The 11,994-nt window shown below is 49.1% G+C and overlaps 3 protein-coding genes across 3 annotated transcripts; 1 reads left to right on the plus strand and 2 right to left on the minus strand.

Moving 5' to 3' along the window:
* Nucleotides 1-1,650: 1,650 nt before the first annotated feature.
* ANOM_008846 (alpha-1,2-mannosidase family protein) lies at nt 1,651-4,196 on the minus strand (the record flags this gene model as incomplete). The annotated part of the gene is made up of 5 exons (XM_015554102.1): nt 1,651-2,107; nt 2,186-2,952; nt 3,018-3,451; nt 3,507-4,048; nt 4,111-4,196. 5 exons carry the CDS (start codon nt 4,194-4,196, stop codon nt 1,651-1,653), a joined length of 2,286 nt encoding a protein of 761 aa, XP_015402958.1.
* A 1,233-nt stretch (nt 4,197-5,429) lies between these two features.
* On the minus strand, nt 5,430-6,980 carry erg13A (putative hydroxymethylglutaryl-CoA synthase; the record flags this gene model as incomplete). Its single annotated transcript, XM_015554103.1, has 4 exons — nt 5,430-5,573; nt 5,629-6,686; nt 6,745-6,847; nt 6,906-6,980. 4 exons carry the CDS (start codon nt 6,978-6,980, stop codon nt 5,430-5,432), a joined length of 1,380 nt encoding a protein of 459 aa, XP_015402960.1.
* Nucleotides 6,981-9,322: 2,342 nt separating this feature from the next.
* Nucleotides 9,323-10,979, plus strand: ANOM_008848 (sugar porter family MFS transporter; the record flags this gene model as incomplete). Its single annotated transcript, XM_015554104.1, has 3 exons — nt 9,323-9,392; nt 9,452-10,587; nt 10,659-10,979. 3 exons carry the CDS (start codon nt 9,323-9,325, stop codon nt 10,977-10,979), a joined length of 1,527 nt encoding a protein of 508 aa, XP_015402966.1.
* Nucleotides 10,980-11,994: the final 1,015 nt, after the last annotated feature.

The raw sequence follows: 11,994 nt of genomic DNA on the forward strand, positions 1-11,994 counted from the left end.
TGATATTCATTTGGCCTTATTTGATTGAAGGAGTAGACTATCAATGAGAGAAACTAAAGAACACGAGCTACTTCGCCGCGATAAACTATATCTGGGCCCTAATCGCGAAGAATTCGGAATCGACTTTCCCCTACCCAGTATATGCACAGCATACATGGTCTAGAAGGTAGAAGACAGACTTCGCGACCATTCGGGTAGCCGGCCTGCCCAGACCTATGGAGCCTAACCCTGATGATCTTCAATGGAGCGAAGGTGGTTCAGTTGATTTTTCGTTCAGCCTTACTTTACGAGTATGGGAGTACCAGATAAGCTATTGAAGCTTACATCCACAGTTCTCTGTGTATGCATTGGTTCTTGGATTGTGAGTAATCTAGTGATTCATGAGCTATTATACTTTGCACCGGCCGACTATGAGTTTGGCTGATGAACGATACTTGGACTTGGTGGTGATTCTGGTAGTTCAAGCCATCGCATAACACCATCACATAACGCTATCACATAATACCTGCGCTCTACCCCTGGTTCCTCGCAGTGGACATGACATCTAGGGCCCGATAGGAAACACTCCACTTCTCTTGGACGGCAATTCCTGCGTACGCCCATAGGTACACCTTAGTGCCGGTAAACCGAATAATCAGAAAATGAGCTCATGATTCCGCGGGCTCCGCTCCGAGGTCTGCCGGACTCGAGCTCTACTCTACCACAGTATAGCAAGGACTGAGAATGATCTTGCATATGGAGATCCTGGTGACAATGTTTTTCTTTTTCTTTTTCTTTCATGATCCCTGTTTCATGCAAAAGAATTTAATCCTGAGCATACAAATTCTCCGACACTCTAGCGGAAGAATAAGAAAATGAGTACATGGAAAACATCAGGGTAGCTGACTTACGACGACATCCCCAGAGGAAGGACCTGATCATCTCGCCATAATTTATTCAGTCCCGCAACGGAATTCCACAGAGGAATTCCCCGAAATCCAGCACGCAAAAATATGCATAGTCGTTGGGACCGTTTCAGTTGATGATCAACAAGCTAATCAGTCCGTTGCCGATCATCTCCATCAGCGCTCGCGAATGAACAACGACAGCCAAGACTGGATGGGGTTTATCGCTACTATTGTCTCTACTATTGGTAACTATTATGGATATGGCAAATGGAGAGCCAGCTTCACTAGTCACTCCTCGCTGGCGTTCGGCGGAGTTCCTCCGTATGCGGTATCTGCCCGACGTTCCGAAGGGAAAAAAGGAGAGCCCTAACTACCGGCGCTGTGGTGGTGGATCCGCCGCTATTTCGGGGCCGCTTTCTTTTCCCCTGCCGCCCAATGGGTTTATCAAAACGCTCATGATCGTAGCCGCGGATATCGAATTAAGAATTTCACCGTGTCAGCTGATACCACCATAGAAACTATCACGTTCAGTAACTCTTGAGGTACTCGGAGTATATGGAGTGTCTTCGGGCGCCCAGGGCCTGTGAAATGGTCTACCCCGGCTAACCCGTCATCTCCTAGTCTAATGAGCTCCCCAATGGATTATCTTTCCAACCAATAATACTATGATGGCTGAATATAGCCATAGCTCTGCTGGGTATGTATGAATGTGAATATGTACAAAGAATATGCCATAGGCAAAAACTGTGCATGTTGATCAACTTCAGGAAGCAGGGCTGGGCGGCAATTCGCCCGTGAACCAGTCGCTCGCAGTCTCGCCCAGTTCGAACTCTAGGGTTCCTCCCTGGGCGAATATGTCGTCCCATGTGAGCCAGTTCTTCTTCCAATCCTTTCCGTTCAACCGAAGTTTCTGCACATAGATTTGACTATCGCCGTTCCCGTCGCCGCCGGTCGCGGCAATGCTCAGTTTCTTCCCGTCCCCAAGCTCAATAGTCAACGACTCGAACCACGGAGAATGAACCAAAAAGGTCGTTTGCCCCGTGATGGGATACAGACCAATCATATTCCATAAAAGCCAGGTCTGCATGGCCCCGGCATCGCTGTTACCAGGGAGACCTTTAACTCCAGTGCCATAATAGGTTTTTGCGATGTTGCGTGATCGGGAAACCGATAGATCCTGTCGGTTGATATAGTGGTACAGATACGGGATATTGAACATCCTAATAGGGCAGTCAGCGACACTATTTACGCTGAAATGGGGCCACCACCAATAGACATAAAAGGACAAGAAGACTTACGGTTCGTTGGTGGGATCGAAGATGATGCCACTAGAGCCACTGGCCCCTTCGGTGAACATAGTGTCCAAGCGCTCCAGGACAGTCTGGGCCCCGCCCATCATCTCGATCATCTGCTCCATGTCGTGAACACTTGCCCAAGAATACGCCCAGGAGCTGGCCTCGTAATATGGATCTCCCCAGTAGCCACTGTCCTTCAGTGGATCTGTTTCGATGAAGCCAGTGGTGTCGCGTGGAACCACAAAGCCGGAAAATCCCAATGAAGTCTGGTTGGAATTCCAATGATTTCTCCAGTTTCTTGATCGGTTCAGGTATTTGTCTGCGTCTTCATGCTGCTCAAGACCTGATGCTACTTGATAGAGGCCGAAGTCGTTACAAGAGTACTCAACTGCTCGAGTGACGGCACGGCTGTACTTGGGTGTGATAAACCCGAGACTCAGCCAGTCTGGCAGTGCACCTCGTCCCTCTTTGGTCGACGAATCTGGCGCCATAGAGTCGACTGGATCGTTTGGTGGAGCCACTTCGGCATCTTTTACCATTGCCCGGTACCCGTCTTCCCAGTTAACTGCTCCACGGACCCCTTTCACATAAGCATCGGCAAGGATATTGTCGGCATTGGAACCGCCTTGTGTTCTTCCATTGTAGTTCGACGAGCGAGCATCCGGGAGGTAGCCTTCAAACCGCCAGATGTCGATTAAAGAACGAATTTGTTCTTCATATGCCGCGGGCTGCAGGACTTGCATGAGAGCAGTAGAACAACGAAAAAGGTCCTATAACTTTATTAGCCACGAGGGAATTCTTCTCTTGTGGGTGAGGCTCCCGGAATCACACGTACCCAGTAAGTGAAAATGTCTTGATAGTATGGCTCAGAAGATACCCAGCCAGGGTTCTCCCCGGTCTGGTTGGTTGGGATTAGATGCATGAAGTAGAGGGAAGTGTACAACAAGGTGAGACTTTTTTCGTTTGTGTTCGTGGTAGTCACTTTAGACAAAACCTTGGAGCTCCATTCAGTCTGGGCGTCACGAACAACAGATGCGAATTTTGTCCCTTCCGGGATTTCGTCATGGACATTTTGGCATGCTTTCTCCGTGGAGAGCCACGAGATGCCGACGCGCGATGTGACTACAGTCTGTTGGAAGGTGAACAAACCTCCGACACGTGTTGTACTGGAGGATGAAGATGCAAATCCGTTGGCCTGCTCGACACTTCCTCCCGCATCATTTCCGGTGTACGTTCTGTTACGAACCGGAGCAGCATCAAAATAACCACCTACCAAGAACGTCAGTCTTTGTTCATCATTGAGGTCTAAATACGACAAACCCACAGAAATAGATCGACCAATCGGGTGAACGATTCCAGCCGTTATCATACACACCCTGGCCTTCATAATGTCCGTCGGGGAAGATGGTGATGTTTCCACCTCTGTACCCTTGTCCAAGTCCTTGACCTCGAAATGAGGGAAGGACGTGTGAAACATCGACCAGAACATTCCCCGTCGATCCTGTGGGAAATGTATACTGATACATCCCTGCATGAGCCGATGCGCTCAACTCGACGATAGTCCCCTCAGATGTCTGCGCCTTGTAGTAGCCCACAGACGCTTCATCAGTACCTGCCCGGGCGACAGTCTTATTCGATAGGGGATTACTGATGTTTCCGATCAAGGGCAGCTGGGAAACTGTCCCGTACTTGGGCGCTCCCCCGGTACCTTGTTCATGCATCATGCTGAAACCGGAGAATACACCATTGGGAAGGTAGCCCGAATAGGCATCAGTTCCTGAGATAAACAAATCAGGGCCCAGCTTGACCATGCCAAAAGGTCGAGCGGCACCAGGGAAGTTATTCCCCCCATTTTCTGTGCCCAAGCTTCATGAGATTAGAAGCCATTTGGTATAAGATCTGCGCGAGATTCGAGACTCGATACTTACAAGAGATTTACGTGGGATGTTAAATCAGCAGACAGGACCAGTTGCTGTAATAGTGTCAGCACCAGCAAGGCGCCTAACAACGCCATGGTCACGAATGTTCCTAGAAGGATGCCCGTTAGAGTCGCCAGTCTTTCTATCTTCTTCGATGGTATCTCGGGAGCTGTCCTACAAGGAGCGGAACACAATCAATCACCCACAGCTTGCAGCGAATGCACCTCTGACTGCAATCAAATCCAATTTATTCTTTTAAAAATCACGCCTCTGCGGGGTGTTACACAGTCATTTCCTAAGGTACAAGAAAGCGATGAGGGGAAGGTGCGAGGCCACTGATGGCAAAGGACAGTCGCACATGCCCTGATCACCGGCAGTCTCATGGCTGTGGGCGTTGTCCAATACATGGGTGTGAAAGTCCTGTGGGTTCCGGGAAATGCAAGGATGGAAGTGTATTGAACGTAGATGGAGCATGCCCGATCGTTTAGCGTCAAAAGGGGGGAGACTAAAAATTAAGATAGTTGGAGATACAAAGAAGCTATTGCCCCGCCAGGATCCATTGATAGAGAACGGCAGTCTTGACCATTACAAGCAACCCATGGATACAGAAAAGGAGAGCGCATTCTTGCCCCTGAATCAGCCCTACCGGAATGTCCCCTTCGCTTGTTGGCAAACAGAAAAAAAACAAAAAAAAAAGAAACAAAACCACAGAAACCACAAACAAGAGAATGAAACAACCGGGCAAGCATAGACAATGTCAGCACGGAGTACTGCTCGCGACATCGTTCCCTGGGCTAGATGTGCCGTCCTCGGATCTGCATATGGGAAGCAGTTCTCGCGAGAGTTCATCATTCTCCAGTCACAAGCCAAGATGGCGCACATGCCATTCATTTTACTGACAACTTGTTGAATCACACTGGCCTATTCCCCATGAAGCTAAGACTCTACAGTATGTGCCGTTGTCGATCACCTCACGTCCAGTATGGTCCAGCATCTGGGATCATGCCTTCTGGACTGGTGATCATGGCCACCACCGCCAATGATCCGCCCACATGCTCGACTCAGGGGTTCCGTCCAGGACAAATGTGATTGGTTGGTTCCTGAAAAAGGTGTCAGGTGATTGGTTCATGGCATTACATAATCACAGGTCAACATCTTTGCAGTCTGGAGCCTAAGGAATTCTCCCCTTGCGTTAGGCAAGTAAGGTCTGTAAAGTCTAGATGGGTTCCAATATCAACTGGAAGCTTGGAACCCTGCTACCATTTGTCCCTGTATAAAAGAAAAGCCGTGGCATGCATGACATATTTCACTAATCGCAATTATCCGAATTATACATAGGGTTTCATCTCATACGTCCGTCGAAATTGGCCATCGACGTGGACCAGGTAGTATGTGCCGGGCGCGAGGCTGTGAACACTTCCTTTAGGGGTGTAATCCTTCTGTTGGTAGGCCTTCTCGCGGAGTTGACACAGCTAAAACGGTCAGACCATTATCAATTTAGGGAAATGCGTCTATTGAACGACGTACCTGGTCATAAAACTCAGGGGATACCTCTGTGCGGGCATTTAACCGACCATGCAAACTGATTTTCTGCGCCATTTCGGTAATGTCACCCTTGACCTGCAAGCTGAACATGGTACTGGCAAGACCGCCGCCATAGCTGAACATGCCAATACGCTTGTTCTGCAGTTTCTCACTCGGGACGTTGCTCAACAGACTTACTAGCGCCGAATATATGCTAGCTGTATACATGTTGCCGCAGTGGGCCGGGGCTGTAAGGGACGATTGGACACGGTCCGAGAACTTGTCCTGGGCCATTTTGATACAGAGCTTCTCAATGCTCTTATCTGTCAAAGATGCCGTATATGCGACATCTCGAATTTCAGACGGGACATGATCGAAACGATCTGGTTCCAGTCGGAAGTCGTTGAATAACAAGCGACCGTATGCCTTGGCTACTAACTTGCAGTTGGGGGCATGGAATACCATGTAGCCAAAGGTATCTAGAAAGCTACTCTTGCCACTGGTCGCAATCCCGTTCAACTCGCCATTTGTTTTGGCCAGCTTCTTGCTGCGATAGCGTTGATAGCAATTATCCAGTGCCTGAAGATAACAGGTATTCGAGAAGTGCCCATCTACCAGAGGGTATTCGGATTTGAGATCGGCTTTATAGAAGTCATACACATGCTTCATGTACGACGCGCGGAGTGGCTCCAAAACTAGGGGTGCGTTTGGGCCTATGAGCATGGCTACACAGCCAACGCCACCTGTCGGGCGCGCTGCCGGCGTATCGTACAAAGCAATATCGCCTGCGACAACAATGGCGTTACGCCCATCCCAGGCGGACGATTCCACCCAGTTCACGGCGTTGAACAGTGCGTTTGTTCCCCCATAGCAGGCGTTGCATGTATCGACGCCTTCGATATCGGCGTTGTCACCGAACAATTGCATCAGGACAGACTTGCAGGACTTGGACTTATCCAAGAGGGTTTCTGTTCCGACTTCAAGGCGACCGATCGTCTCTGGGTCGATTGAGTATTTTCGGAGCAGGGAAGAAACAGTGGTGAGGGCTAGAGAGTAGATATCTGTCCATCAAGGTCAGCCAACTGTTGAAGGAGCTTGGTGGCTCTTGTTTCAGTCTACCTTCCCGGTCATCACAGAAGCTCATCTTCTGCTGGCCGAGCCCGATGGTGAATTTTCCGGCACTGGCCCCTAGAAAGGTCTCGAGCTCCGGTTGCGGCACATACTAGATTTCGCTCTGGTTAAATGTTTTTCTAGGTCATTCAAGGAGGCTCAGGACATACACGACTGGGAAAGTAGATCTCGATGGCCTTGATGCCAATGTTCTGGGGTGTCGATGGCATTTTGTCGACCTGCATATATGGAGTAACACAGCGTGCTCACAGGGTGAATATCTGAAGATTGAAGAAAGGAAAGCAAATTGATGGAATAGGAAGAACTTCATTCGACAACGTCTCATATACAATATATCCCCTGCTGGCAACTATCCTTTCACCCGTACGGTATGAAGTCTACTATGTAGATCAGGTACTATGCTACCTAATTACGCGCTAACGCCATGGTGAATCCACCACGGGCTGTATGGGATAGACGCTACAGTGTATATTCGAGCACCTTGATTCTAGCTTCCCTCATTGGACGGATAGATGCTGACTCTGCCTCATTTCTATACCTAGGTAGAACCCTGCAGACTACCTATACTAAATTGAAACATACTGTTGCCTACTACATGACGTACACGTGTATGTTAGCGGTGGCTTAGACGATTGTCAGGTCATCAATTGGCTTATTGATCTGACGTGCGAGTAAATGTAGGTTGCCATTGAGTTTAATCTCACATGCCTTGATTTCCATGAGGACTTTCAAATGTAATAATAGCCATCTGTCGGTCCACCGGAACTTGCTCTATCAGAGCAATAGCAGCACTATACTTGATCCGTCTCCTGTTTATGCTGTATTTGTCTTTTTGCAGTTGATGAATAATCATAGTTTGTTAACTATAACTAACACCATCAATATATAACCTCGCACGTGCACATAAATGGTCACGCTTCCATGCCCTATGCTATGCACAGCATAATTTATAAGCAAACTTATTACCTGAACCACGAATACACAACTATCGATAATTAGCTGACTTTAACCCAGTTAACAAGAAAATAGTCTTCTAATGCCGTTAATTATAATCTCCTAGAAAGAGCTGGACAAGCTAAACAATAGCCAATAATCTACTTCCGGTATCCATCTAGCCGAAGGTTCTGAAGAATACCAAATCTAGTTATCACCATTGGTATATGCTCTCAGATGCAGAAATATTGCCTTACGAGATATTGCATCTTGGAAGCTTATCAGGAGTGGTGCAATGCAGGCACCATTGAGATTGATCCCTTTTCACGTTGCGTGTAGTGGGGGTACATGTCTTTTTTTTGGCTACATTCTTTCCTTTGTTGCTTGAAAAGATAAAGATCATGTACTAGAATATGGCCACAATATCGTGATCAAAACTTCTGAGATAGCTTGTTTATCCCGAGAATCGTAGCAATGGTTTTCTTTAACCGATTCTTGCCATCTCGCCATGGATGCCTGTTTAGGTGGGCCATGGGCGTGCTGCTCGTATGATCTTGGCAAGCACTGGCAAATTGGATATATCTATTTCGGGATAGGTATATACATAGGTCTCTGGTGAAGATATTGAGGAAATGGTGCGGATATTATGTGGAAGATAGTAAAAGTGATCACGTACCCTCATAAGTCCCACGACTACGACAGTCAGGCAGTGATGCTTAGTGAGAGGAAGGCTTAGGGTGTACCTCTCCCAGCTCTATTATATTGAAGGACTAGTAGCTCATCTTTGGTTGTCGGCGAGAGATGTCTATGAGCTGCCTCCATCTAACTGGGTAATCTTCGGCCGGTCGTGACTTCACCGGTGAGGATGACGACTATTTTGGAGTCGAAGAATTTATCCATATATGATGGTTTGATATGCCGGCTGGGGCTTTCTAGAAGAAATCATCATTGGCTGCTAAATGACCTCTGTTAGGGCTAATGCAAAGATGGGGTGTGGTTAGGTCATGCCACAGTAAGGATGATTGGAGAAGATCTTCTGGCTAGACGGATGAGCACCACCTTCTGTCGGGTGTGAGATTAAATGGCATCATAGACGAACGGCTGGCCATGACATGACTTGTCTGGCATGGCAAGAGTAATTCTTTGGAAAGGCACCGTCTGATATCTGGTGGATAGAATGGAGTCTAGTGGCATCTTGGCGACCGCATCCAGTGGACGGAAAAATGACACCCCGCGAAGAGGACAGAATTTCTCCGTCCGTATCCACAACGCGGAGTCCAAAGAAGCATTGCCGAGTCACGTCCATTGCCCCGGAGTAGCTTGCTATGGGGCACCGTGCGCGGGGAGAGGGAAAAAAAGAAGGGGTTGCCACTGGGGTTTTGCGGGCGGCGCCGCCAGTGCCTATCACGGTGCTTAGCATCGTCGATGACAGCCTATCACAGCCCAGATATGTCTTCCTGGATGGAGTAGAGCTATGGAGCCCTTCGTTGACCCATTGATGGGGACGAGTCTGGGGAGGATTGGGGAATATAATGCGGGTTTCCCCAGAGGTCTCCCTGGCTTTTCTTTTCTCGAGACGGCCCTTCGTGGTTGAACTGTTTGTCACCTATCGGTCCTGACCAATTCCGCCAAAATGGGCTTCTTCAAGAATTACCGTGTTTATATCCTTACGGCAGTGGCCTACTCTGGGTCCCTGCTTTTCGGTACGTTTCCTTGTTGATGCAGACTGACCTGTGGTACATGGACTAATGATGTTCTGTAGGATTCGACACTGGAGTGATGGGCAGTGTCCTTGCTCTGGAAAGCTTCAAGAATGATTTCGGTCTCGCGGGATCCGATGGATTTGCAGACGCGGCAAATGCCCAGGTTTCCTCCAATGTGGTGTCTCTGCTCACTGCTGGCTGTTTCTTCGGCGCCATCGGTGCCTCCTTCCTCAATGACTACCTCGGACGTCGTTACTCCCTCATGATCCTATCTGTCGTGTTTCTGATTGGAGCTGCTATTCAAGTTGGCGCAAGTCATGAAATTGGTATGATCTATGGTGGCAGAGTCGTGGCCGGATTAGGTATCGGTGGCATGTCCAGTATCACACCGGTGTTTGTGGGCGAGAGTGCCCCCCCGGAGGTACGAGGTCGTATTGCGGGAATGTTCCAGGAGTTTTTGGTCATCGGAAGCACCTTTGCCTACTGGCTGGACTATGGTGTGGCCCTGCACATTGCACCCAGCACTAAGCAATGGCGGATTCCAGTTGCGGTCCAGCTCATCCCGGGCGGGCTCATGCTGATCGGACTCTTCTTTCTCAAGGAGTCCCCCCGCTGGCTGACCAGCAAAGGCCGCCATGAAGAGGCGCTGCAGTCTCTGGCGTACATTAGAAACGAGCCCGCCAGTAGCGAGGTGGTGCAGACCGAGATAGCTGAGATCCGCGCCTCCATCGAGGAGGAGCAGGCCGCGACCGAGGGATTGACTTACAAAGAGTTCCTTCAGAAGAGCAACCGAAACCGCTTCCTGTTTGCCGTCGTACTCATGCTCTGCCAGCAGTTTTCGGGTACGAACTCCATTGGATATTATGCACCCCAGATCTTCCAAACCATCGGTCTTAGCGCGACCAACTCGTCGCTTTTCGCCACGGGTGTTTATGGAACCGTCAAGGTCGTCGCGACGGCGATATTCCTGTTCGTCGGTATAGATCGCTGGGGACGGAAAAAGAGTCTGATTGGAGGCTCAATCTGGATGGCTTCCATGATGTTTATCATCGGTGCTGTCTTGGCCACTCACCCGCCTGATACATCTGCGTCAGGGGTTTCTCAGGCTTCCATTGCCATGGTCGTCATGATCTATCTTTATGTCATTGGGTACAGCGCCTCATGGGGGCCAACTCCATGGGTCTATTTGAGTGAGGTAAGACTAGTCCCTCTATACGAGAAACCAACATACTATCCGAGACATACTCTGACTGACTCCCGCGCTAGATTTTCCCAACCCGCCTGCGTGCATACGGTGTTGGCCTGGGAGCAAGCAGCCAATGGCTGTTCAGCTTCGTTGTTACCGAATTCACTCCCCACGCGGTGCACAACCTGGGCTGGCGGACGTTCCTGATGTTCGGAATCTTCTGCGCGGCCAATGGCGTGTTCATCGTCTTCTTCGCCAAGGAAACCAAGGGCCGCTCTCTCGAAGAGATGGACATTCTCTTTGGAGCCGTCGATGAAAATGAGCGCCGTGCTGCCGTGGAACATACCCTGAACAAGGGTGTGGTCTCTCATATCGAGCGGACCGAGGAGGACAAAGTCTAGACTGGTTAGACCATGACGCGACGATCGAATTACTGTATAAAACGGGAGAAATTGGTTATAGAGCTTAGTCAGGACTAGAGCTATCCCAACATATTCATTTCATTCCATTGTTTCCATTCGTGTGACGATCAACATGCGTTATTAAATTAGGGTTGCACCAGCATGATAGAGACAAAGGCCAACCGTTTACTACTAGTACTTCCCATCTCAACAGCCGCTAATGTTAATCTCCTTCATTGTGAGCTCCACAAGCCGTACCCCAGTCAAGTAACCGATCCGCGGGCCTCCACGATTCACAACCGGGGACCTTTATACGAGGCAATTGAGACATTTTCTTTAATGTAGAATCGTGACTCTTGGCACTGATGTAATCGAAAAACATCGCAATCTTCCTTGTGCAACCCTAACAGCCCAAAAGTAAACATTGCTGACAGAATCGTTCCAGAAAAGGGGCGCCATGCATCGCCCGAACATAGGACCTCCAGTAGTATAGGCAAGGGGGAGCGAAGTCAGGCTTCCTCCAACATCAACGCCTCCCCACGTAGCCCCAACTCCACAGTATCGAGAGCAGGTGACACACGATCGCAGCTTTGTATTGTTCACTGCATCCGGGAAGGAAGGAGATGAATAGCCTCGAATTTGTCAGTGCAGTGAAAAACAAGGGTCCCGTTTATCTTTTAGACACCGTGAATGCCCACTTTCCAATACCTATATAAGGACAAAAAAGTTCGTATCGACCTAGTTATCCGAATCTCATATTTCTCGCCAGCTTCAAGCTTTTTCGGTCAGAGGTACGTGCAACCATGCTGTTTTATAGTGCTTTCGGCGGGCTTTTTCTGTGTCTCCTGGATGTCTGTGTGACGGTGTCCGCGTTCTCGTGTGCGTATCCGCCCCTCATCCACGCGACGGGGGACGACCTTGCTAGTGATCTGCGGGACAATTGCTATTCTAGCGTTGATTTGGTTAAGGTTTGTTCTTGGGCTGTGGTGGTGGTGGTGGTGGTGGTGGTGGTGGT

The sequence above is a fragment of the Aspergillus nomiae genome (genome assembly GCF_001204775.2).
Source record: "Aspergillus nomiae NRRL 13137 chromosome Unknown contig00384, whole genome shotgun sequence".
Taxonomy (NCBI): Eukaryota; Fungi; Ascomycota; class Eurotiomycetes; order Eurotiales; family Aspergillaceae; genus Aspergillus; species Aspergillus nomiae.